The sequence below is a fragment of the Channa argus genome, chromosome 1 (assembly GCF_033026475.1).
Source record: "Channa argus isolate prfri chromosome 1, Channa argus male v1.0, whole genome shotgun sequence".
Classification (NCBI taxonomy): Eukaryota; Metazoa; Chordata; class Actinopteri; order Anabantiformes; family Channidae; genus Channa; species Channa argus.
In genome coordinates this window covers 13,385,160-13,408,534 of record NC_090197.1, presented here as the reverse complement: position 1 = coordinate 13,408,534, position 23,375 = coordinate 13,385,160, and the positions used below count along the sequence as shown (strand labels likewise).

The 23,375-nt window shown below is 38.9% G+C and overlaps 3 protein-coding genes across 4 annotated transcripts in view; 2 read left to right on the top strand and 1 right to left on the bottom strand.

Moving 5' to 3' along the window:
• The window catches only part of LOC137124426 (solute carrier family 45 member 4), a 49,898-nt gene extending 37,998 nt beyond the window's left edge, over positions 1-11,900 (top strand). The window contains exons 5-16 of one of the 2 annotated variants that reach the window (XM_067499359.1): positions 2,857-3,036; positions 3,192-3,382; positions 3,469-3,649; positions 3,747-4,205; positions 4,342-4,613; positions 4,716-4,877; positions 5,269-5,368; positions 5,532-5,612; positions 5,697-5,827; positions 6,046-6,114; positions 6,227-6,381; positions 6,688-11,900. In XM_067499359.1, the coding sequence (XP_067355460.1) occupies positions 2,857-3,036; positions 3,192-3,382; positions 3,469-3,649; positions 3,747-4,205; positions 4,342-4,613; positions 4,716-4,877; positions 5,269-5,368; positions 5,532-5,612; positions 5,697-5,827; positions 6,046-6,114; positions 6,227-6,381; positions 6,688-6,889 (2,183 nt within the window). In that variant the 3' untranslated portion in view covers positions 6,890-11,900. Of the gene's footprint in view, positions 1-2,856; positions 3,037-3,191; positions 3,383-3,465; positions 3,650-3,746; positions 4,206-4,341; positions 4,614-4,715; positions 4,878-5,268; positions 5,369-5,531; positions 5,613-5,696; positions 5,828-6,045; positions 6,115-6,226; positions 6,382-6,687 lie in introns of both variants that reach the window. The other variant, XM_067499348.1, reaches the window with a different exon arrangement.
• Positions 11,901-12,911: 1,011 nt separating this feature from the next.
• Positions 12,912-18,418, bottom strand: LOC137124420 (G-protein coupled receptor 20). The gene is made up of 5 exons (XM_067499334.1): positions 17,886-18,418; positions 15,887-16,065; positions 15,276-15,532; positions 15,053-15,185; positions 12,912-14,580 (listed from the first exon to the last, which is right to left on the bottom strand). The coding sequence occupies exons 2-5, from the start codon at positions 16,028-16,030 to the stop codon at positions 14,008-14,010; spliced, it is 1,107 nt and encodes a 368-aa protein (XP_067355435.1). The 5' UTR covers positions 16,031-16,065; positions 17,886-18,418; the 3' UTR covers positions 12,912-14,007.
• A 2,689-nt stretch (positions 18,419-21,107) lies between these two features.
• Positions 21,108-22,737, top strand: cfap20 (cilia and flagella associated protein 20). Its single transcript, XM_067499321.1, has 6 exons — positions 21,108-21,352; positions 21,650-21,729; positions 21,823-21,934; positions 22,029-22,217; positions 22,349-22,462; positions 22,571-22,737. The coding sequence occupies exons 1-6, from the start codon at positions 21,266-21,268 to the stop codon at positions 22,574-22,576; spliced, it is 588 nt and encodes a 195-aa protein (XP_067355422.1). The 5' UTR covers positions 21,108-21,265; the 3' UTR covers positions 22,577-22,737.
• Positions 22,738-23,375: the final 638 nt, after the last annotated feature.

Genomic DNA, 23,375 nt, shown 5'->3' with positions numbered 1-23,375 from the left:
GATAGTTTTAGAGCATTATTAAATATTGAAATTGCAGGTCTTGCATGAACATGAATACTTACTGACTTTTTCGCAGTTAACCATTACTTACAGCCATAATATTCGGTTTTATTTTTTAACCAATCGTTACTGTATAAAAGAAAACTGCCCATTATTGATACTTTAGAACACGTGTTCTGTCCCAACTCTACCAACTGTACTTTACGAGCAGCCCAAAAGCCCAAAATATTCAATTTACTACAGTGTAAGATCATAAAAAGCAGTAAAACCTCACATTAAGATTTTTACTGTTTGCTACATTTGATAAACTAGAGTATAAACACCCATTATAACTTGGAGACTAACTTTATTTTTGACTAACAGTCCAAAACCAAAACATATTTGATCATTTACGGTTGAAAACAAGCAGCAAATCCTCACTTTCAAGCAAATGCTTGACATTCCTACTTGACTTTCACAGAAAATGGCTTTTTTGCCAATAGAAGCAGTAAAACATTTGTGTGAAAGTCGGGAATCTGCACCTTAAAGCTAGATGTTTGTTAAAAACGAGTTTACTCAGTGCCATCTGCAAAAGCTTGTTATCTAAACCACCAGAGAGTAAGTGTGGGAAATAAAGCCCAAACTAACAACAGTGTGGGCACCGTTACTTTCCTTCTTGAAGCATCACTGAATCACTGAAGCATCATGGCCAAACACTTCGCATGCTGAGAGTTGTGACCTTGTACATAAACTGTTGTTAACCTTTGTTCCAACCTTTAACTTGTTACATCACTGAGATGTCATTAAAAAGGTCATATTCATTCAATCCAGTCGAACTAATTGAACTACTGCCAATCATGCAACACAGATATTGATCTGTAGACTATCTGTATGAGTGCAGCAGCAGTCTGATTAACCCTACAGTATGTTGTCACTGCACATGTGAACATGGGCACACACACATAAACACGACTGGCTTGGAAAGTTTGGAATATCACTCGGTTAGTTGGATTTACAAATGGCGACAAACAGATGTTTATAGACTCCACTTTATGTCATCAGTCTCCCTGTGCACACAAACTGTTTGTGTAACACAATGCTGAGACAATAGACTGTGAGCCATAAACAATGAGAGAACACTGAACCAGTCAAAGTGCGACAGAAGGTGAAAATCTTTAAAGTTCATCAGTCTTCTTCTTAGCCTTGCTCTGTACGATTGGGACCATTTATGAATCTGATTTAATGCTGACAATATCTAATCTGCCAAACCACTTTCAACCTGGGGTCTGTTTGGTCTGTTAGGGCATTTCAATGCAATTGCTATCACCTTAGTAGAGGTCACATTATTAATTGATTAATAATGAGCCCACATGGTGTGAATTGGATAAATGCATTATACATCAGTAGCTGAGAAAGCACCTTTAATTATTTGTGGTGGTTGCCTGATAATGAGATGCCTTTTAAATAGCAGACTGGAAGGAATAACCACTGCTGGTATAATTAGTTGATTTCTAGGTCAATGCACTGCTGCCTGTTAGCACCTACATTTCAGTAAAATGGTGCTTATATTTCATTTATAACTATATTGATATTTCATTTAACACAAGTTTTTCATCTTAAAATTTTTTATGTGTTATTATAGTAGTATAGTATTGAAATGCTTATTGCTGCTAACCGTATTCGTAGTGTAAAGTCTCCAAGTTTAAATATGCACCCAATGGGTGACAAACGTACAGTACAACATTAGTGGTTTGGACTTTTTAAATGTTTTAAAAAAGAACAAAGAGAACTGAATTGTGGGTCATAAATAAAAAGAACAAGCACTGTGTGAACTGTTTTCTGTCAGCAGACTCAGTTCACTCCTATGCCTTCTGCCTCCATTCTTCAGCAGAAAGGTTGGCAGTCAGGTTGCTGAAGGTCAGTGTGTGTGAGAGTGTGAGAGCACCTTGCCAGCAGGGTTGACATGGGAAAACAGTCACTTGTATCTGACAGAATTAAGAGAATAAAGGAAAGAGTACTTTTCCATGGTTGTGTGTACATTTATGAATTACTGTGAACAACACAGGGTGACATGTAGCAACCTGTATTGTGTGTGTGTGTGTGTGTGTGTGTGTGTGTGTGTGTGTGTTGACATGGGAACACAGAAGCAGGCAGTTCACAAGGAAATGCTTCCTGTTTGCTTCCCCCTATCCACCAATCCCAATTCACTTCCTGTCTGCTAGTGAGTAACGTGGCTCCATTGTCCCGCACATACGCACACACAGAAATACACACTTTGCTGTTCCTTCTATGAATGTTTTGTTTCCCCGACGTTAATGGATTTCAGTTTGTAAAGTCATGCTGCGTCATACTGCGTGTGATATCTTTCGCTCGGGTGCACACACACGTACCCATTCATGTACACACAAAATTGATCTCTAAGAGACTGGCGTCACACACATCATGCATGATATGTGCAATGACCCATTTCTGTTTTCCGGCTGTTCTAACTCACTGATCATTAGCAGTACGGCAGATGTGTGTATGAGAAATAATAAATATGGAATTGTGAAGAGTTTCTTTTTTTTTTTTCCATATTATTCGCTTGATGCTCTCAGATTTTCCTGGTGGTGCAGCTTGGCTGAAGTAGCTAATGTAAAGTGTGTTGGTAATGAAGACCATCTCTGCTTGTGAACTCTCACCTGATCAATTTCCCTTTGTAACAACTCGTGTTTAGTGACCGTAACAAACGCCCATCCAACGCAGCGGCTCGTTTGGTTCTTAAACATCATTGGTTTCACTGTAGGCACGTGGGGACTGTTACCCAGTTCCACTGTTCTAATTTTACATTTCTGTTTAATACCAACTGTCACACGTGTCCATGTATCTCCCTGTCAGGTCTGTCACTAGGTGATGAGCAGGGGAGACAGCCAATAGGAATTGTTCTTACTGTGCTGGGAGTAGTGGTGTTGGACTTTTGTGCGGATGCCACAGAGGGACCAATCAGAGCCTACCTGCTAGATGTGGCTGATGCAGAGGAACAAGACATGGCGCTTAACATCCACGCTGCCTCAGCAGGTATGGTTAATGTATGACCCAGAATTTAATAAAAAGGGAATTTGCTGAACTGGATGGCTAAAACAAACACACACTAAGAAAAAGAGATTGAATGCCTTTCTGCTTTTCATCTTCTTGTCTAGTCTAATCACTTGTTGCTGTGTTGATGATTTCAGGTCTTGGTGGTGCAATTGGCTACGCTCTTGGAGGTTTAGAATGGACGCACACCTTCCTGAGCAGTATCTTCAAGTCTCGGGAGCAGATCCTGTTCTTCTTTGCTGCAGTTCTCTTCTCTTTCTCTGTGGTGTTACACCTCTTCAGCATCGAGGAGCAGCAGTACTCGCCCCACCATGACAGACTGGACCAGGTACAGTGTGTGCTGTAAATCAGTTTAATAAAAAAAAAAAGATCTTGGTTTTCAATATATCAGAAAAAAATGTTTTCCTTTAGCAGGAGAGTCCTGATCCCACCAACCCTCAACCATCTGCCAATGGCAGGGCTGGACTTCTCGCCCCCAAGCTGGAGATGATTGGGGAGAATGAAACGATGGACAGCTATGACCTCTATGACCCCTATGAAGATAACCAGTCAGAGCATGGAGATATGGACTTCCTAGAGGTGGAACTTGTGAGAAGTAAGTTCAAATCATTTTTGTTTTACATTTTTTTTTTATAATGTTCTCTGAGGTCCTCAAACATAAACTGATCCCCCCTTGTCTTGTGTGACTTTAGGTAAAAGTGACAGCGTTCTCGCCATGGCAGATGCAACCCTTGACCACCTGGACCACGATGCGATGTTCCTGTGGCACATAGAGCCATCCATCTTCGCTGACCGCCTCTCACCATGTCATGGCTCCCCTCCTAACACTTCCTCCTTCCACCCCAATCACAGTGCTGCTCCTACGCGGCTCGCAAACATCAGACGTAGCAGCAGCACAGGAAGTCAGGACCTGCTCCGCCCCCAAAACAACAGCCACCAAACACATGGTCCCACCGCCAGAATTTCCCGCCTCTCTGCTTTCTTGCAAGAAATGGAAAATGATGATGGACAGGAGGCGCTGCTGAACAACCAGCTCAATGAGCAACGCACACTAAACGGGCGGCTGTTAGCTGGCATAACTAATGCTGATAGAAATAGCACTGACAAATTAAGCTCTAAAGGACAGGCTCATCGTGCTGGAATGGTCAAAGGTTTGCTTTAAATATGATACTCTAAATTAATAAAATAATTACAAAGTATTAAATATTTATAAAATGGTACCACTTATTTTTTTTGAACCAGTTAAAATGAAGATAAATCAACACACTGGTCTGTTTCTTATTGCAGCTGCCAGCACTGGAGCCCCAATGCGGCAGTCACGTCACCGTCACACCTTTTACCGCCAGCCATCCTGCACTTTCTCTTACTATGGCCGAGTGGGGAGCCACCGTTATCGCTACCGCCGGGCCAACGCCGCTTTTCTCATCAAGCCATCTCGCAGCATGAACGACCTGTACGTGGTGGAGGCCAGACACAGAAGGAGGAACAAACAGAGAAACAGGCACCGCAGCGGGAACACAAACTCTTCCAGTGGAGACACAGAAAGCGAAGAAGGCGAGGTAAGTAGTTGGTGGAGAAATTAATAGATTGATGTACTAGGGATTCAAGCCATGATAAGCATGTGTTTCTGGTGTTTAATTCTTATCTCATCCTGTCCTTAGGTTGAAACCACTGTGCGTCTGCTGTGGCTCTCTATGCTAAAAATGCCTCCGGAGCTTTTGCGGCTGTGCGCCTGTCACCTCCTCACCTGGTTCTCCATCATCGCTGAAGCCGTCTTCTTCACTGACTTTATGGGACAAGTCATCTACCAAGGAGATCCTACTGTACGAGCACCAGCAGCAGTACACGCTCACAAACAAAGCATTACTTTGAGTATTTTTTTCTGCATTGCCACAACGGCCTGCTAGTACTAATATGACCAAATCAGGACAGAAGGGATGAAATATTTATAATTTGGAAAGATTGCCATCATAAATGTAACTAAATTATGAGAGGTCATGTCATGATATATTTTACATTGCCATGTAACATTGAAGGTAACGTCTGGAGTGTAATTTGTTTTTGTTTTTCTTTTAATCCTTTTTCTCAATTTGTTTGTCTGCTTCAAAAAATCCACATCTGTAAGCCGTGTGTTTTCACAGTTGAACCTCAAAAAATGTTTGGCTACCCCACAGCTCAGTCAGAAAATGTGTGTGTTTGTTTTTTCTCTCTTAGTCCCCTGCGAACACTACTTCACTGTACAACTATCACAAAGGGGTTCAGATGGGATGTTGGGGACTGGGTATATATGCTATGACTGCTGCTACTTGCTCTGGTAACAACACTCAAGCATTTCACACATCCTATTGACATTTTGCACAATGAAAAAAGCTCTATGGATGTTTACATGCTGTTAACTGTACTTTTGGATGGATGACATTAAACTGTGGACTAAACAATCAGTTAATTTGATTTATTTGTTTTTTATTTTTGTTTAGCTCTTCTTCAGAAGTACCTTGACAACTTTGACCTGAGCATTAGAGTCATCTACATCTTGGGGACCCTTGGATTTGCCATAGGTATGAACTACAGTACAGAATTATTAGTACACACATTTAATTTGAACATTTACCAGGCAGCTGTGTAATTTTTCTTCTCCATAGGAACCGCTGTCATGGCAATGTTTCCTAATGTGTATGTTGCCATGGTGATGATCAGCACTATGGGCATCATCTCCATGAGTATCTCCTACTGTCCTTATGCTCTGCTAGGACAGTATCACGAAATGAAAGAGGTAAAAATTTGCAGTAATAATCCATAACTTTTCTTTCTTCTTGTGTCTTGCTGGTTTGTCTTTTTGTGAATGTTTAAAATGTTAAAAACAAAAACTTCAGATTTAGTCACAGTTGTTGCGCCATCTTGTAAATTCACAGCATTTTTTGATCATGTAGCTTTATAAACTCTTTGAAAACAGAAAAGGTGAATGACTTTAATGTCCCTTGCCCCCTGCAGTACATCCAGCACAGTCCTGGAAACTCCCGAAGAGGGTTTGGCATTGACTGTGCTATTTTATCCTGTCAAGTGGGTGTTTACACTTATTTATGATACTTAAAAATTGAATTCTGCCCAATATACTGTAAATGCCACACTGAACTGAGGAATTGTTTCAATATATACTTAATAAATATTGCAGGTGTACATCAGTCAAATCTTGGTAGCCTTGGCCTTGGGGTCAGTGGTGAAAGCTGTTGGCACTGTGCGAGTCATTCCCATGGTGGCCTCTGGGGGCTCCCTCCTTGGATTCTTCACCGCCTGCTTCCTGGTCATTTATCCAGCTCCAAACAACAGGTGAGAAAACCACCTTAGTCATTTGCATTATTGTTGAGAGTCACAGTGTATGAAAAGATACTACTTTACCTTCACACCAAATGTGAGGCTGCAGACAGCAGCTGGTTAGTTTAGCTTAGAATAAAGACAGGAAACAAGGGGACAAAGCAAGACCGGCTCTGTCCAAAGGTAACCACATCTGCCACTGTTTTTAGTGTTTCTGTTTATCTAATTGAACTGCTGTCTGCTCTTGGGAATCAGCCTGTTGAACTTCATTCGAGCCACAAATGCAGCCTTAACATGTATGATTTTAATTCTTATTTACAGTGAGGGGGAGTCAGCCAAAGCTTCGGAGAAACAGGCCTTGACGATTTTGGAAAATCCCATCAGCACTGAAGTGGCTGTTACTGTGGTAATAGATAAACCCAGCTTCCTGAAACTCAACAAAGAGGGCAAGGCCACAACCACCACCACCACTTCCACCACCACCACCACTTCCTGTCACATGGAGAATGAGTCTGCTCTGTGATTGGATGGTCAGGGTCAACAGTTACTGTAATCTCTCTTAAATTCACTGTTTATCAACGCTGTTTTAAAAAATGTGCCACCATCCACATGATGCTGAAGTTTATGGACAATTAGAAGAGAGCAGGTAGTGGACTCTCTCTGTGTCCTAAAACCTTGACTGGCTTTTTTTGATTTGGTCCATCTTGATTTGCTGCAGAAAACAACCCAATCGGACGTGGGACCAGTGTCACACCAGACCAACTACAGAAAGCATTCTGGTCCCAATGATGATTTCAGCCCTTACTTAAATTCCATTTGCCGTCACAGACATTTGGCTGATCTGTCAGGGTTGTCCAGAAGTAGTCATTCACAGGACATTGTTTTTAAGGAGAGGTTGTCTACGTCTCTCAGGGCCTGTAGGAGCTGCTACTGAGCAGCTGCCTGTACAGGAAACTTCAGGGGACACACACGCACGCGCACACACACAAACACACACACACACCTCCATCTAAATCGAATTAACACATAAAAATTACCTTTGTTCATGAACATTAGTCCTTAAAGCTGCAATTCTTAAGAAAACCGTTGTTCTTCCTCACTGCAGAATTAATTTAGATGCTGATCGATGAGTGCGTGTATAAGCCTGCTGACTTGGCGTCTCCAGTGGAGGCACAGTTTTCACCAAAACAAACCCGACAACACAGTGGGCTCCGTGGGACTTTTAGATCACTCTGCGACAGTAGCTTTAAGACTCTTGGAAATTGCATTTCTAAAATGAAACCTGGTTCCTGCAGGAAATTGTTGATTGTAAACCGTTAAGTTAATTGCGAGTGTTCCTTCTTTCACATGGTTAAAATTTTTCATTTAGCTTTCACTTAAGAGGCTGTGCTCTAGAGTGTAGAGTATGAGTATGAAGTTGCTTGTTTATTTAACAATACAAATGTTTGAGTAAAATTCCAAGAAAGATTTATTTTTTTCTTTTATTTTTTTTTACTTGCATTATACAGGGCATTACACTCGCAAACATTGTTCAAGATTTTGAATCATTATGAATTTTTCTTTTAAACAATCAGACTAACCTTCATGCTGCATGGTAGAAGAACATGTTTATTTTTTAAATGCTCTTAGCTGAGCCATTGTTAAAAACAAACCGTTATAGAGTTAGAGTTGGAAAATGTCTTTGAGGCTTCTAGGGTGGAGCTTCATGACACTCGAGGTGGATTTAGTAACTGGGCCAGTAACGAACAGAACCTGGAACATTACAGTGGATCCTGGGTATTTTGAAAGGTCTTAATGTTTGTAATTAAAGAGAGACTAAATGAATCGCTGTAGTGTTCAGGATTGTTGTTAGACCATGATCCTGTTATAGGCATGTACGTGCCACCTCAATGGAGCAAATATGATCAGTAGAAAGAAGCAGAGAAGAGTATTTCAGATGCTAATTACTTATGTGTGTGTTGCAATGGATTAACTTAAAGAAGAGCAGAGACTGATGAGGAGCAGCATAAAAGAAGGATTTTGGAAATGTTTAATTTATATAATAATAGTAATGTTAAAAATAATATATTCAGAAGTAATTTTGGGGAAAATACTCATTCACATTGTGGAGAGTTAAATGAAAGGATTACTCTTGTGCCTGTGTGCTTAATATGAAAGTCCTGCAAAAAGACAGTTAGCTTAGCATTGGTAAAGACTGGTAACAGAGGAAACTATTAGCCTGGCTCTGTACAAAAGCAATAAAATCCCCCTTCCAGTATCTTATTTCTCACCATATAACCAATAACCGTGATGTTAATTTGTGACCTTTAAAGGTTCTAAATTAGAAGTGCTGGTAGGCACATTTTTCTAACTTTATTGTGCTACACAAGGCCAGCCAGCCTATTTATTACTGACATATTTATTACACAGGCAAAAGTAATGTCAATCTTCTCTCATCTAACTCTAGTCAAGAAAACAAGCATATTTCCCCAAAAGATGAAGACTTGCTTTAAATGTTGACCTTAAGCAAGATTTGCCACAAATTTAGAAATGCTGAATAGAATCCTGACCTGGATTTGTTCAAAATCGACAAACACATATTTTAATTTGGTGAAGAAATGGTTTTGAAAGTGTCAACCTCACTTTATGGTAAAATCTGACTTTGCCTTGCAGAAAATCAGCAAAATTAAAGTTTCAAAAGTAAAATGGCATTTGCAAAATGGATGCATCTGCTGTTTTATCAGGGCAAGTAGCAGTAGATGAGGAGGTAAAGCTGCTGCATTTACTGTTACATCAACTCTGTTAACATTTGTAGACAATGATAAGGCTCAACACAGATATATTTGACTAAACACTGGGGGCAAACATGCAAGTTGTATAAAAGTTATTCATAAATATTACTTATTGATATTGCGTGTAGACTGATGAGGTTTAATAATCTGAAGTGTTCCTTAGCTGAAAAAACAAGAACTTGAAGTTAGAAAGTAATAATGAAAGAGTCTATTGTTTTGTTTGTTTTCTAATAAATCTGAAATTTTGTTGCAATACCAGCCTCTGGTAATCAGTTGGGGGGGAAAAAGCCTTTGGGGTTTGTGCAGGCAGAGCAGGGTTGTTTGTTCTAGGTGTTTTTTTTTTTACCTTTCGGGGTGGAAAATGTGTGGATTTGTTTTCCTTTCAGCTAAAATTTCCAAATTGAAAGGAATCGATATGTAAATTGCAGTGGGTTCATCTGCTAATGGAAAGACATTTGGTTTGAGTGCATAATAAAGCATTTAGTGCAGAAACCGAATTTAAAATAGTTTGGTTTTAGAAGAGAATTCATGGGTGTTGCAGGGTTTAACCCTGTTTTAACTAAGTCCTCTCATAATTTGAGGTACATTAAGTCAGACCCAGAGCTAAGAAAATATTATTATTATTATTATTATTATTATTATTATTATTATTATTCCCTGGGTATCGATCCGCCCTGGCTATAGTGCTGGGGCCATAAATGCAGGGACAGGGTGATGGCAAAAGAAAAGTAGTTCTGTAACCATTAGGGCAATACAATGTTTTGGATTAAAAAGGACCCATAACTTTAGTTTAAAGATGCGCAGAAGGTTAAAATACAAACTTTGGGTTTGGGAGCTTTGCATGCAACAACAGCAATATGCATGTGTGGAACACCAAAGTATGACTCTGTACAAATCACAAAAGCTCTTTTCTTTATTGTCCTAATAGGTTAGATGTGTTGTCTAATGCATGGCTGGATGTTTGTGTCTTTCTGTTTTGAAGTTACATTTGTTTAAAAAAAAAGTTACTCTAAGCTGCAGCACTGTGCACTGTCTGGGTCAGTACACTCTTATCAAGTGTTACTTTTTACATTTACACTCCTTCTTAAAAGCATAGGCAAGAAACTCCAAGCCGTAAATACTTGAAGTGCAACTTGTGTGTTTCAGTTCCAATGCAGTGGAAATTCTTTTGATTTTGGAGGTTTTTCTTTTGTTGTTAATGTTCCAGGCCTTTTTACTGTAAACTGAATGTTCAGACAGCACAGCAGCTCGCTCAGCCTGCTGGGAGATTGAGTTGTTTTTTTTTCTTCTTTTGACTCCATCTTGTGATTTAAGAAAAAAGTCAATGAATGTTTCAGCTGAAATCAAGTTTGTTATGATGTTGGAGAAGCCAGGGAAGGTCTGACATTGCACAGAACTTGCACATAAGTTAAAAACATAAAAAGACAAAAAACAGAATTGTGTTGCAAAGAAAAAACAACTGTATTTATTTTTTGAACTTTCTTGTCTATAAAGACCCCATTTCACTTAGTTTCCAAAAGAGTAAATTAAAGCTATTCTATTTTCTGTTACTGGAGATTAAGTGACAGACTGGACTGTGAGCGTGTGTGTGTATGTGTGTATATGTGTGTGAGTAGTCGTATCACAGCTGCTCACATGAAAGCAAAAGGCAAGAGTGTGTTACAAATGTCATCTCAGTGTTTGTATTGTTGCTCTTTGTTCCTTGCAATCACCAGGTTTACACTTAACTCTGGAATCGATGGCTGCAATACCAGAGGTTATTTATGAGTCTCTGTTCTGGTGCAACACAAGTAGAAAATGTCTCTTATTTTTTGTTTTTTGGTGTACCGGTTCTTTTGCGTTTTAGGCAGAGTCACACACAACAGTTTGGTCTTTGCAGGTCTTCAGTGGCAGCCATGTTGGCTCCACCATCCTGATGATTGTATGAATGTGGTGAGGCTGTTTTTACCCTTCAGCAGCTGTCAGTGAGGCCTGTGCAGTTTGTCCAACTAGGCCAAACTCGGGGATGTGTGCGCATGTGTGTGGCTCTGCCTCTAGTAAACTGTGTTAAGGACGAAGGAGAGAAATGCCTATATACTTTAATCTTTACAGAGATTAAATCAAGAATAATTAAAGAATGGGAAAGCAAGTATGCGCAGTGTACTATATATATATTATGCCTTGTTTTTGAAAATGATGTAAATATACATATTTACTTTCTTCTCTTTTTTGCTGCTATAAAAAAAGATGATTATTTTTATTAGTAGTTTTGTTTTCTATATAAAGACTGTGTATATATCTATATATCTCTATGTTCTGTAAATATGCTTGAGCCTTCATATGTAGGACTCTGGAAGAACACTGTATGGAACGCACCTTTAAAATCAATTCAGACGTAAACCAACAACGCCTCCTTTCATTATTTAACAGTGTTAATCAAAGGTCACAATGTCAGAGAAAATATTGAAAAAGAAAAAGGAACCAGCTCAAATTCGGTTAGGGTACAGAAAACTTAAATCGTGCTCACAAACTTCACATAATTTACAATGACATTATATAGTCCTTCTAGACTTCTTTAAAATGCTCTAAATAATCATTTATATCCAGGAAAAAATGTTTTAATTGGTTTGAAGACTAACCACAAAATAATACTTTCATAATAATAATACTTTACAAATCAATGTTTATTCATATTGATGCTTTTTTTTAAAAATTCAGATAATGACATATGTTACTTTGGAAACTGATAGATCTGAAAGGTATGGTAATAAAATATTGAAATTATGAGTCGTGTGATTTTATTTTATTTATTTTTTTTATAATTCCAGGACAAAAAAATATTTATTTTTAATTAATATTTCCTATTGATTTTATGATTATTAACTGGCGTTGGTCACATAAACGTGTAGTCAGAAAACACATAACCAACAGCTTGCTGTGAACTTCCAGCACTTATGAGGTTAAGCTTATGTTTGTTATGAACTTTAAAATTCCTTTCTAAAGAGAAACATATCATCCTTGTGACCAATGGTGAAGTAACATGCTGGTCTGCAGTTTCAGGACTTCTTTTTTTCTGCAAAAAACATCCTAACTCAGCTTCTTCAAAGTGACGGACTGGTTTCCCATGATTCTGTGTGGTCCCATGTAGAAAAGAGAGGAAGATCAGAAAGCTTTGTTCCTGCAGACTCAAATTTCTTTCTTGCATACACAGGGTTACAGCTCTTCTCTCTTTCCATACAGAGAAACTGGAGAAGGAACCTGAAACTTGCGGGTGTGTTTCTAACCCAGACTGGTGTCAGCAGGTCCTGCTGGTGTGTGTGTGTGTGTGTGTGTGTGTGTGTGTGTGTGTGTGTGTGGTATAAACTGCCAAGCCCAGAACATAACATGAACTATAAAGACCTTTTGCTTTACTGGAGAGATTAAATGGAAATACAACAGTTTAATGAATCACATCCCTGATATCAGTGACTTTACACTAAAACTTATTGAACCTGAATATCTCTTTACTAATTTATAATTTTAAAAAAACATATTCACAGTGAGCCCTTTCTAAAAGATTTACTACGTTTTGATTTTGTTTACAGTACTTGGTGTGTTATTTTGTGAGGAAATTATTTCATATTAATTAATAATAATTGTTTGGAGTAGAAAACGATTATATATGCTGTATATTCTGTCTTATTTTTGCAGAAACAATTGTGTAGTTTATCACCCTAAAAAACCCATAAAAACATATAGTAATACTGTGTTTTGTAATTTTCCATACTTTCTTTAAGTATAAAAGAAATGTGCCTATTATCAAAAGACAACTTTTTTTAAAAAAAAAGATTGTCCAGCGTCATTGTGGAATATGTGCAGTAGCACATTGCAGTATTCAGTTCCCAGACTCTGAATGGTTTATTTTCTCGTTTACATCATCACATAGGGAGATTATACAGGTTCATGTTTTCATTATGTGTCTAAGCAATTTACTGATCTACAGTAATTGTACTGCTGCAGCTCATTGTAAATAATTGTACAGTACATAGGTATGATACAAAGTGGTAAGACACTGTCCTCTGGTGGAGCAAACCAAGCTTTCTCAGTACAGTAGATTAGATTATTTTTTTACAGGCTTGGATCCTAAAAATATAAGCAGTAATACAGCAGTTGCAGAAACTTCTATTATAAGTTTATAGACAGGTGGATAGATAGAAATGTTTTTATTTGTTTTTAATATTTCCTTTAAAGTCCGTGTTTTACTGCTGCAGTTTTACTGTCCAGAGCTGATAGACAGTGCTACATTCAGACACTAGTAAAATATTAAACAAAGACATTAAAGAGAGCTGTGCTGTGTAGTTAAAAGACTGGTCCAGGTGTTTAGACATCTGAAGAGAGTTTTGCATCTGGCCTATCTAGTAAGTTGACATAAGACTTTGTTCCACTTGGTTGATCTCTAACGCTTTCTTTCTGTCATTCTGCATTTTAATGGTTTGTATTGTTAACCTACACAGCACTACACTGTTGCTCTATTGTCCAGGTCAAATATGGTGAGAGGAATGGAAACACAGATAGTACACAACTTATATAGAATAATAATAATGTTTGATCAAAAAACAAAACAAACAAACAAACAAACAAAAATATATATATATAGTGGTTCACTATTTGTTCTCATAGGCTTCAGGACCACAGCCAAACAAGGCAATGAAGGGATGAGGACGGATGGACACATGCATGACGTCATCTTGGTTCTAAGTGTTTGGTTTGAACTTCTTGAAAGGAAATTTGTACAATTTTAATTTCAGTTTTTTCCAGCTTCTGAATCTTTTGCTGTGTTAGTTTTTTCATCACTCTTTGTAAGTCTGGACTGTTCCATTCACAAGTGGTAAGGGGGAGTGGGGTCATCCATTTAAGCCAACTGGTCCATGTTGCTTGCATTTGTGCTGGTGAGGGTGAGTGTGGCCACCCGGTGAGCTATCGCCAGCGCTGTACCTGAGCATTTATTCCCTGAATTCCTCTCGCCTTCTTCCTCATTCGTGTGTCCAGCCTCTCCCTTCCCTGCCCTGTGTCTCGTCCTCCACATTCTCTTGAAGCTGTCCGTCACAAAGCAGTAAACAACTGGATCCAAACAGCTGTTGAGGCTGCTCAGGGTCACGGTGACGTGATAGGCCAGCACGTGCCATGACTCTCGACCGAGGCCCTCCCCTCCGACTTTGAGCTGGAAGTAAACCAGCACCTGGCGGATGTGAAAAGGTGTGAAGCAAACAGTAAAGACCACCAAGACAGTGGCCAGCAGTCTGATGGCACGAGCCCTCCTTGCCCTGCTCTGTTGAGGCATCAGTCCAGGGCCGGAGGAGAGAAAACAGGCGACACGGAGGGTGAAACCCACCACAACGAGAAGAGGGAGGAGGAACTCCAGGATAGTGAGGTAGAAGAACGCAGGGAGGAGGACACAGGGGGAGCTGAACTCCAATGCTGTGGTCTGAAAAGAAGACGAGAGGAGCAGGGTAAGGGAGAGATGAGTGGTTTCCTATCATACCAGCTTGTTCTTGTGATATTTGTCTTATTTTAGAGATGTTTAGTCAAGTGTTGGTTGGTAACGGTCTCAGATCTTTTGAGGTTTGGTTTTCTTTTTTGATTGGAACCTAGAGCCTGTAGCCTGTACAATAAAACCTTGTACTTTATGGTATAAAGATATTTTCCTCAGAACCACATTCTCCTGTTTGTGACATGGCAAGTTGATCAACCCTCTAGCTCAAACCTGCTCCTCTAGGTCCAGTAGACTGAGGCAGATTCTGGTGGGATGAGATCTGGACCACACACTAGGATTAAATCCTTTAATATGATGCAGCTACTAAAGTTTCTCTTCATTGATGAAAAATGTTGCCAGTAGGGAGAAAAAAAAAATCTCACATTTGAAATAAAGTGACGTGCTTGCGTACATATATGTTCACCTGGAAAGAGTAGGTAACCACAACTGCAATGAACCACACTGTGGCACTGACACACCTGGCTGCTCCAGTGGTCCTGCATCGATGGAGAGTACTGGACATGTGGACGACAGCGAGGTAGCGATCTATACAGATACTGAGAGGAAAAAAAGGGGGGGAAACTGCATATACACATAATGTTCATTTATTATATTGCAAATGGGGAATGATGGGTCGACCCACGCACCTGGTCAGAAACAGAATACTACAGTACATGTTGACAAAGTAGCTGAAGTTGTGAACGTAGGAGCAGGCCACGCAGCTCCCTCCGCTGTGGTACAGGGCGATGCGAGCAGACAGCGACAGCGCCACCAGCAGGTCAGCTACAGCCAGGTTTATGGTGTAAACTACAGAGGCCGAGGAGTGAGTGGAGGCCCCGCAGAAGACGTAGAGAGCCAGACTGTTGAGGACTACACCAACCACCAGCATCAGACAGTTACACACCTGCAAGCAGGGGGGAAAGGCATGTTAGTCACTTTGGTTTAACAGCAGTGCACAAGCAGGTGAGTTGTACAAGGTTCCTTTCCTCACAAGAGCAGGAGAGTTTAGGTCATTTACCAAACACATTTTCTGTGTCCTGGCTCAAAGAACTTTAAACAATTATACTGAAAAATATTCCCCTATGGAATCTAACAAATTTCTTGTATGTGTCCATTTTGCCTTATGTAGCTTGTGAATTGGCAGATACACTCCATAATCCTGTGCAAGAGTAAAGTGCATCATTTAAAAGAGCCACAGTAACAGTTTTTAAAGCTTACTTAAATGAATGCAATGGCTAACATTCTTATTCCACCTTACCATTAGAGAGACCCACACGGCATAGAAGTCTTGGTACAGCTGCACATCCAGGTGGGCTAGGTATGGTGCACACCACCGCTGAGTGGGATCTGGAGTGAGGATGGGCTCCGCTGTGGAGCTGAGGTTGGTAGACAGACTCTCCATTGGTTGTAAAGGATGAATGAATAGTAGGCTGGGTTCTGTGCAATGGTAGAAGGCAAATCATAAAGACAGAAGAGAAAACAAGCATTACATTTTTTTATTTGTGGTAAACTGTTGCTAGCCCCACTGACTAGTTGGATGAATCGAGACAATGGCTGGACTACTGAGTGGGCTGTGGCATTTGGATGAAACTGCCAGGCTTGGCATAAGCAGATGTAGATATAATGAGAGGTTTGTTTGGATGAGGGTGGGAAATAAAAGCCGTTGGTATATTACAGTTTAAAGGTTTTGTATGTTAGAGTTAAAGAATGCAGGCCCAGCAGGTTTATAATGACATGGCCTGATACAGACTGTGGATTCCAATGATAGATTGAACAATAATTTACATGAATACTGAACTTCCATAGGAATTCTCTGTAACTGGGTGCTGATAACTGTGAACCATTTTTGCTGATGAATTCCACAATATTCAGGCTTCAGCTGTGCACCAAAAAAATGTTTGTTGGAGACTTTACCTTGGAAAAAAAAAAAGAAGAATTGTAAATAAACATAAACAGCTCAAATTTAAAGTAATTTCAAGTAATTTCCTTAGAATAACTAAATTCTGAAAGCTTAGTGAGCAGACACACGCACACAAAAACTTAAAGAGTAATGACCCATAGGGATGAGAAGTGGTCAACATCTCCAGAAGTTAATCCAGAGAGAGACTTTAAAAATCCTCATTTTATAAACAACGTCCACTCGTGCTGTAGAGCTGACTGAATCCATCTTCATGCTCTCTCTAAAAGGATGTGACATTTTCAACAAAGTCAAGTACATGACCTTGTGTTTTACTTTAAACACAGCATACAGTATTAATATGAAACATGTCAGTGTGTGCAGCTACGTACCGCACCGCTGACACGTGTTAATGTGAAATATGCGTTTGTCTTAAAGGAGTCCCATAAATTTAACACATCCTGTTTAAAGGGGGCACTTAAAGATACTCAACATGCAGACACTGTACAATTACAAGGTTTTCAGAGGAGTACAGCTATACAAGCTAGTTAGATCAGTATGTTTAAATAGCTCTGGAGAATGTGAGCTGTGTTGCAATGTTTTAGCATATTTCATCACGTAGCTTTAAAAATACAGTGGCCAAATACAGTAGTTGGGAGAACACTGCTACTCCAGATGAGACATACATACTAGTTTCCCCCCTAAGTTTTACTGCTCACATTGTTTAAATAAGCAGAAGGAGTTTGACAGTTCTCATGGAGAGGGACCTGTTGACGTGCAACCTCAGGAGCTGCCACTTTACTATTGATGCTAAAGAAATAAATCAAAATAGTTTAAACACAAATATTTGAAAGAAACAAATGGAAATTCTCTGTGCTAGACACCAGTCTGAAGTCTAGTATGTTGGTTCTTGTGAAAACCAGGCTAGGATCTAGTTTTTAAAAGTAGAATTTGACAGCTTCACTGTTTTTTTGCAAAAAACGTCCTCCTTCTTTATAAATGCCAGAGACGGATGGGCCCTCATCTCTTAACACGACCTGGTGAGGAAGGTCTTTCCACTCTTTATCATCACACAGACAGTTGAATAAAACATGGCTGAGGGCCTGGGTTTAAATATCTGTACACTGATGTCTGATGTGCAACATTTGCATGTCCCAAAATAATTAAGAATAAATAATTGGTGATAAAATGTAGACCCCAATACGATCTGAAAGACTAACGAAGTTCCCTTTCTGTAATGATAAATAAATAAGACATTCTGTTATCACATAATGATGCTTAGGGACTAAGCATCTAGTCGCCACAACAGAAAAAGCTCAGTAAGGGTGAGCTCAGCTTGATAACTGATTCAGAAACTTACCAGGTTGGCAGAGTAAAGGAGTGGAATCCTCGCACAATAGATCCACGCAGAGTTAATGTATGTTTGAGCTCCTTACATTAAAGTTACACAGCTGATTTGAGTCTTCTTCTTCTCTTTTTTGTGCCGGAGACAGAAAATAATTAGTAGAGAGATGAGATGCAAAGCTCTCTGAGTGGGATCATTCCTCCAGCAGAAAGAAGATTTCTACAGCTGAATCTCCTCCTCATCACACTCCCCCCTCTTAGTCTCTCTTTGATTGTTTGAAATAGCCATTTGGAAATGAAGAAAGGGTCGATGTACAAAAAACACAGAACAGAATGCAATGGCAATCAAACCGGCAATGATGGAGCATGGGAATGTTGAGTCTAAAAGGCTCCTTAGTATCAAAATACTAACAGCCAGTCAAAGACAAAAGTCTGAAACATTTGAATAGACATTAAGATAAGGGATACAAGGATCTAAAAAAAATCACACAAGTGCACAAAAGACAGGAATTCACAGGGAACAATGTGAAAAAGTTAAGAGTTTGCGGATGTTCCCCCACAGAAACACTGAAAAGAGGCCGGGATAGACAATTTCACTCAAGTGGGCTTTCAGTAAAGTTTATTTAAAGCTGTCTCTGGGGTGGTCCAAAACTAGAAGAGTTTGAGGGAAAAATTTTTTTCCACCTCTGTTTGTCGTTAGGGTAAATACTTGATTCAATTAGTGAGGGGGGGGGGGGGGGGGGGGTATAATGGTGAGAAACAGACAAATAATCATAAACTATTTCTGTACACATTTCTACTAAGCTGTCAGCCTGTGACCATCAGAAACACACGTACACACAGTTCTAGGAATTGAGAGAGAGCAAAAAGCACATATGGAAAATGAGATAGAAAAATAAAGGCACACATTTTACATTAATTTAATACAGAAACAGTTGAGTGCCAAACTTTGCACCCCCTTACTTTGAAATGGCAAAAAAGGAGTGGAACAAAGAATTTTTTTCATCAACCTAGCTGGTAAAAATGTTCTTTCATCATCAGAATTACCACAAATGGTGAGAGAGTGAAGAAGACTATAGTAATTATATGGCTGCAAAAGTTTGCATCCCCCCTTTACTGAAACATTCTCTAATACATTTTTTTCCCTGCCTTTTCCTTTACACCTTCCTCCACCCTCTCTGGCTACTCTTGGAGCAGCATTTGTTTCCTTTCGTGTGTCATTTCAGTCCATTCTTTATGGCATAATTGGTCCAAGTCTACCAGATTGTTTGGTTGTCTGCCATGTAAAGCCTTCTTCAATTTATCCTCATGATTATGTAAACACTCATCTTATGGTAAAACACTCCCCTTTTACTTTATAAATAATTTCTGAATTGACTTTGCTTTGTGCTTTGTCTTGCTGAAGTATCCACTGCCTCATTTTTAGCTTTTTTGACTTATGGTAGGAGGAGGTTTTGCTTCAGATAGTCTTCAGATATTAGACTGCACTCATTCTTCTTCTTATGCAGAGCTACAGTGCCTAATGCTGACATAAACACCCTAAGTATCAGCAAGCCTCCATCACTGTGTGACTGTGGGAATAGTGTTCTTGTTATTTTCTTGCCACACATATCTGTGTGTATCGTGACTAAATAATAACCTTCGGTCTCATCAGACCACATAACCTTGTTTCTAAACTCATTTATCCAACTAATGATTCATAGCTCTCGAGGAAGTTTCCTTACACCTCTTTCAGTCTTCCACTTCTTGGAAAATACTTAATATGTCCATGTTTCTACTATTTATGGATTATGTCTTCACATTTTGTACTACTATTTCTAGTCTTTATATCCCTCTCCAGGTTTATGAAGGTTTACAAATTTACCTTTGTGATCTACTGAAAACTGCTGAAATCATCAAACTGCTTGAGACCGCCACTGTAAATCTACCCATTTACAAATACAAAGTGTTTTATATAGTAGAGATTGGACAGTTGATTTTACATATTGAATATATTTTGAAAATATTATGTAGGTTTTATTTCATTTTTCCATTTCAGCATAAGGAGATGCAAACCTATTACTTGACTGTATACTATTTGGCAAGAAGCAAGCCCACATTAGCTCAGCGTCATTTCTTGAGAAACAAAGAGGAAACTTTTGATTTATATTGTGCTGTTAGTGATGTCATTGTACATTGTAAGTGCTAACATTTGATCAAGTGTTTCTCAGCTTGTTCAAATATTTTGAAACCAGGTTTCCATCAGCCTGGCTTATTTAAAGTGCTGACAGACAGAGAGGAAGGATGGACAACTTTGTGGGATTAAGTGGCTAAAAGAGAGCAGAAATATGGCTGTGTTGGGGGGAAATCTATTTCTAGACAGTTGCTATTATTATTACATTTGGGAAATGGCACTCCAACCATTTTACATTTGAAGTCAACTTACTACATGAAATGCACTGCCTACAAAATTAATTAGAAAATATTCTCGGTGGGAGTGGAGGAGTTTTCTAATGACTAAAATATAATAATGGTACCTTTCTTGCTTATCTGCAGCTTTCTATTTCATGCTGTTGGCCCTGCATTACCATTACTTACTACAAGCAGGGATGTGTTCACAGAGTTATTAATTTTGAGCAGAAGCAACTTATACTAATTTATGCTGTGTAGTTTTTGTAGTTTCTATTCCATAAAAGCAAATAGGCCTATTTATTTGAAAATGTTTCATAGTTACACTTATCTGGAGAATTAGGTTGTGTCTAACGATCTTACTCGGGGTATAAAATATGTCCACATGCTCTTCTAAATGTGCCTTTGGTTATATTGCTTGGTCTGTTTGACTAACCTCAAATCATCCCGATTATTTGACACCAGATTAGGGTGAAAATCAGAGTGAGCATAGTTTTTTTTAAAGAAAACATTGTCGTTCAAAATTATGATATCAATAAGAGTTCTTTGACTATTTACACTATATAATATTAAGTTTTTAATTAATAAACTCAATTTTAAATGAACTGCTATTTTTGTCCAACTTTCCGTTGTCACGGCAAACGAGATACGTCAACATTTAACAGCCGGTATGAACAAGTCCAAGCGATTCCGTTCCCAAGCAACACCAAAATAATGAAGAAGTGACCGCCGTTCCCTTTCTTTTGTACAAGTCTCTAGGAGTTGCGTGTTCGGTATTAACGCCAGATATATTTAACAGATTCAAAAAATCGATTTGTAAGTTCTGATGTGGAACTCTTTAAATTTCCGGTAGCGGAACAGTGTAAATGATACACCACGGAACGCCGCGGAAGCGGTAGCGTTGGGAACGTAAACAAAAATCTGTAAACAAACGTAAAGCTTGTTAGTAACAGTTTAAACTCACACGTGTGCAAAACAGCAGTGGGTTAAACATAGAAGAACATTTTTATGATGTTTAAAAACACATTTCAAAGCGGATTTTTGTCCATTTTATACAGCATTGGCAGCAAACCTCTTCAGATATGGGAGAAAAAGGTAAGCAGCCGTTCTGGATAAATGCTATGGAACTAACCTTGTGTCCTTGGATAGTTGTGCTAAAGCTAACTGGTTGTCTTGAGCGTAAAATTTTATTGCATTAAAACAATAATCTCTGTTGTAATTTGGTTTACACAGCTGACTAATGTTGTATCAAGTGCGGCTACCTGCGATGTTTAACGCATCTGCCATTTTGACGAATGGGATCAATCCTCTCCTGTTAAAATAAAATGCTAAATAACATGTTAATTTCTGTAACCTAATATTTTGTATATTTAAACAATTATGTTTTCACAGGTAAGGAACGGTCACATCAAGAGAATCACAGACAACGACATACATTCATTGGTGTTGGAGGTTGAAGGAACAAACGTCAGGTGATTATTATGTGGTTACTCATCCAAGCTTTTTGTATTATCATCTTTAATATACGTTAACTCAATGTGCTTATTTCCTCTTTACCCGTTTAGCACCACATATATAACATGTCCTGCTGACCCCAAAAAGACACTGGGAATCAAGCTTCCTTTTCTGGTGATGATCATTAAGAACCTCAAGAAGTATTTCACCTTTGAAGTCCAGGTGAGGAAGGCACTCCTAATGTTTTTGAAATGGCTTGTGAAATTTTATTTATGTGTATAATAAACCAAAAACTACTTCCCTCTTTGACTTTCAGGTGTTGGATGATAAAAATGTTAGGCGGCGGTTTCGGGCAAGTAACTACCAGAGCACGACGCGAGTGAAGCCATTCATATGCACCATGCCAATGAGGCTTGATGATGGTTGGAACCAGATTCAGTTCAACTTGTCAGACTTCACCAGGAGGGCCTATGGAACGAATTACATTGAGACGCTGCGTGTGCAGGTTAGTACATAAACAAGTCTAAAAGTCAGGTTTGCACATAAATGAGAGTCTAAGAGGCAGCTTCCAAATTCAGATGCTTCACTGTCCTCTTCTTCTCAGGGGTTTATGCTCACTTTAGGCTTTCTTTACAGATCCATGCTAACTGTCGTATAAGGAGGGTGTATTTCTCAGACAGACTGTACTCTGAAGACGAGCTCCCAGCAGAGTTTAAACTCTACCTGCCTGTCCAAAACCAGAAGGGCAAGGTGAGACACACACGAAACTTGGTCACACTCTACAAGAAATACAGCTATTTTGCAAGAGTTTTGCAGGTTTAAGATTGTCTGACATTTTGGTTTCTTTGGTTCTTGCAGCAATAGAGCTCACTTTATACTGTTGCCTGGGACCTGATGAAAGAAGAGTTTAGCTGAAGGAGTTTTTGTATGTAGGCATGAAGATCTTTAAGAGACTGTAAAAATATGATTTTGGAACTAAGTGTTGTGTTGCTTCCTCCACAATAAAGTTGTTTTATGGAGCAATCTGTTATTGCAGCTTTCCACATTAATATCACAGATTCTACAGCTGCCATCTTAAATGTGCTGATACCTGTAAATAAACAAACAAAAAACAAACAGTCACTGTAACTTAGGAGTTTGGAGACAGTGCTACAGTTTATATAAAAAAATAAACAAATAGACCCAAAGTGGATTTATACAGTATCAACAATCTTTGTCAAACACCACATATAGAGAAATGTTCTTGTATTCCCAAAACAAGCTGTGTGTGCTTTGACACTTTGAATTTCTCATTTTACTATAGGTTGCATGTTAAAAATCACCAAAACTCAACTTAAATCAGCATGTTAGAAGCAGATTCTGAATTAGTGCAGTAAGTAATAGTCACAGGAAGTGCTGGGCTTCAGGAAAGTAAAATACGATGCAACATTTTCATAATATTAAGCTGCATTTTTACTGTTTAGTGTTTTTGTCTTTCAAGTCGGCCAACAGGAATGCAGTAAATCGTGCATGTTGTGATGAAGCTTCCCAGACTTTGCAATGAATTTGCAAATTTAGTTTAAAAAAAGCACAGTACGTACACTTTACATTTATGAAAATTATGTCAGTCAAAGATACTGAAGCTGCCAATTGTGCACTGATATAGAATTTAGTTCAAGCTTTG

Excerpts from the sequence above, each read along its gene's own strand:
- LOC137124420 (XM_067499334.1), bottom strand. The coding sequence starts at position 16,030 with ATGGAGAGTCTGTCTACCAACCTCAGCTCCACAGCGGAGCCCATCCTC. Across the intron at positions 15,533-15,886 it reads CCGTGTGGGTCTCTCTAATG|GTGTGTAACTGTCTGATGCT; the intron begins GTAAGGTGGAAT and ends CCCTGCTTGCAG. Across the intron at positions 14,581-15,052 it reads TGGTTACCTACTCTTTCCAG|ACCACAGCATTGGAGTTCAG; the intron begins GTGAACATATAT and ends TCTTCTTTTCAG.
- cfap20 (XM_067499321.1), top strand. The coding sequence starts at position 21,266 with ATGATGTTTAAAAACACATTTCAAAGCGGATTTTTGTCCATTTTATAC. Across the intron at positions 21,353-21,649 it reads TTCAGATATGGGAGAAAAAG|GTAAGGAACGGTCACATCAA; the intron begins GTAAGCAGCCGT and ends ATGTTTTCACAG. Across the intron at positions 21,730-21,822 it reads GTTGAAGGAACAAACGTCAG|CACCACATATATAACATGTC; the intron begins GTGATTATTATG and ends TTACCCGTTTAG.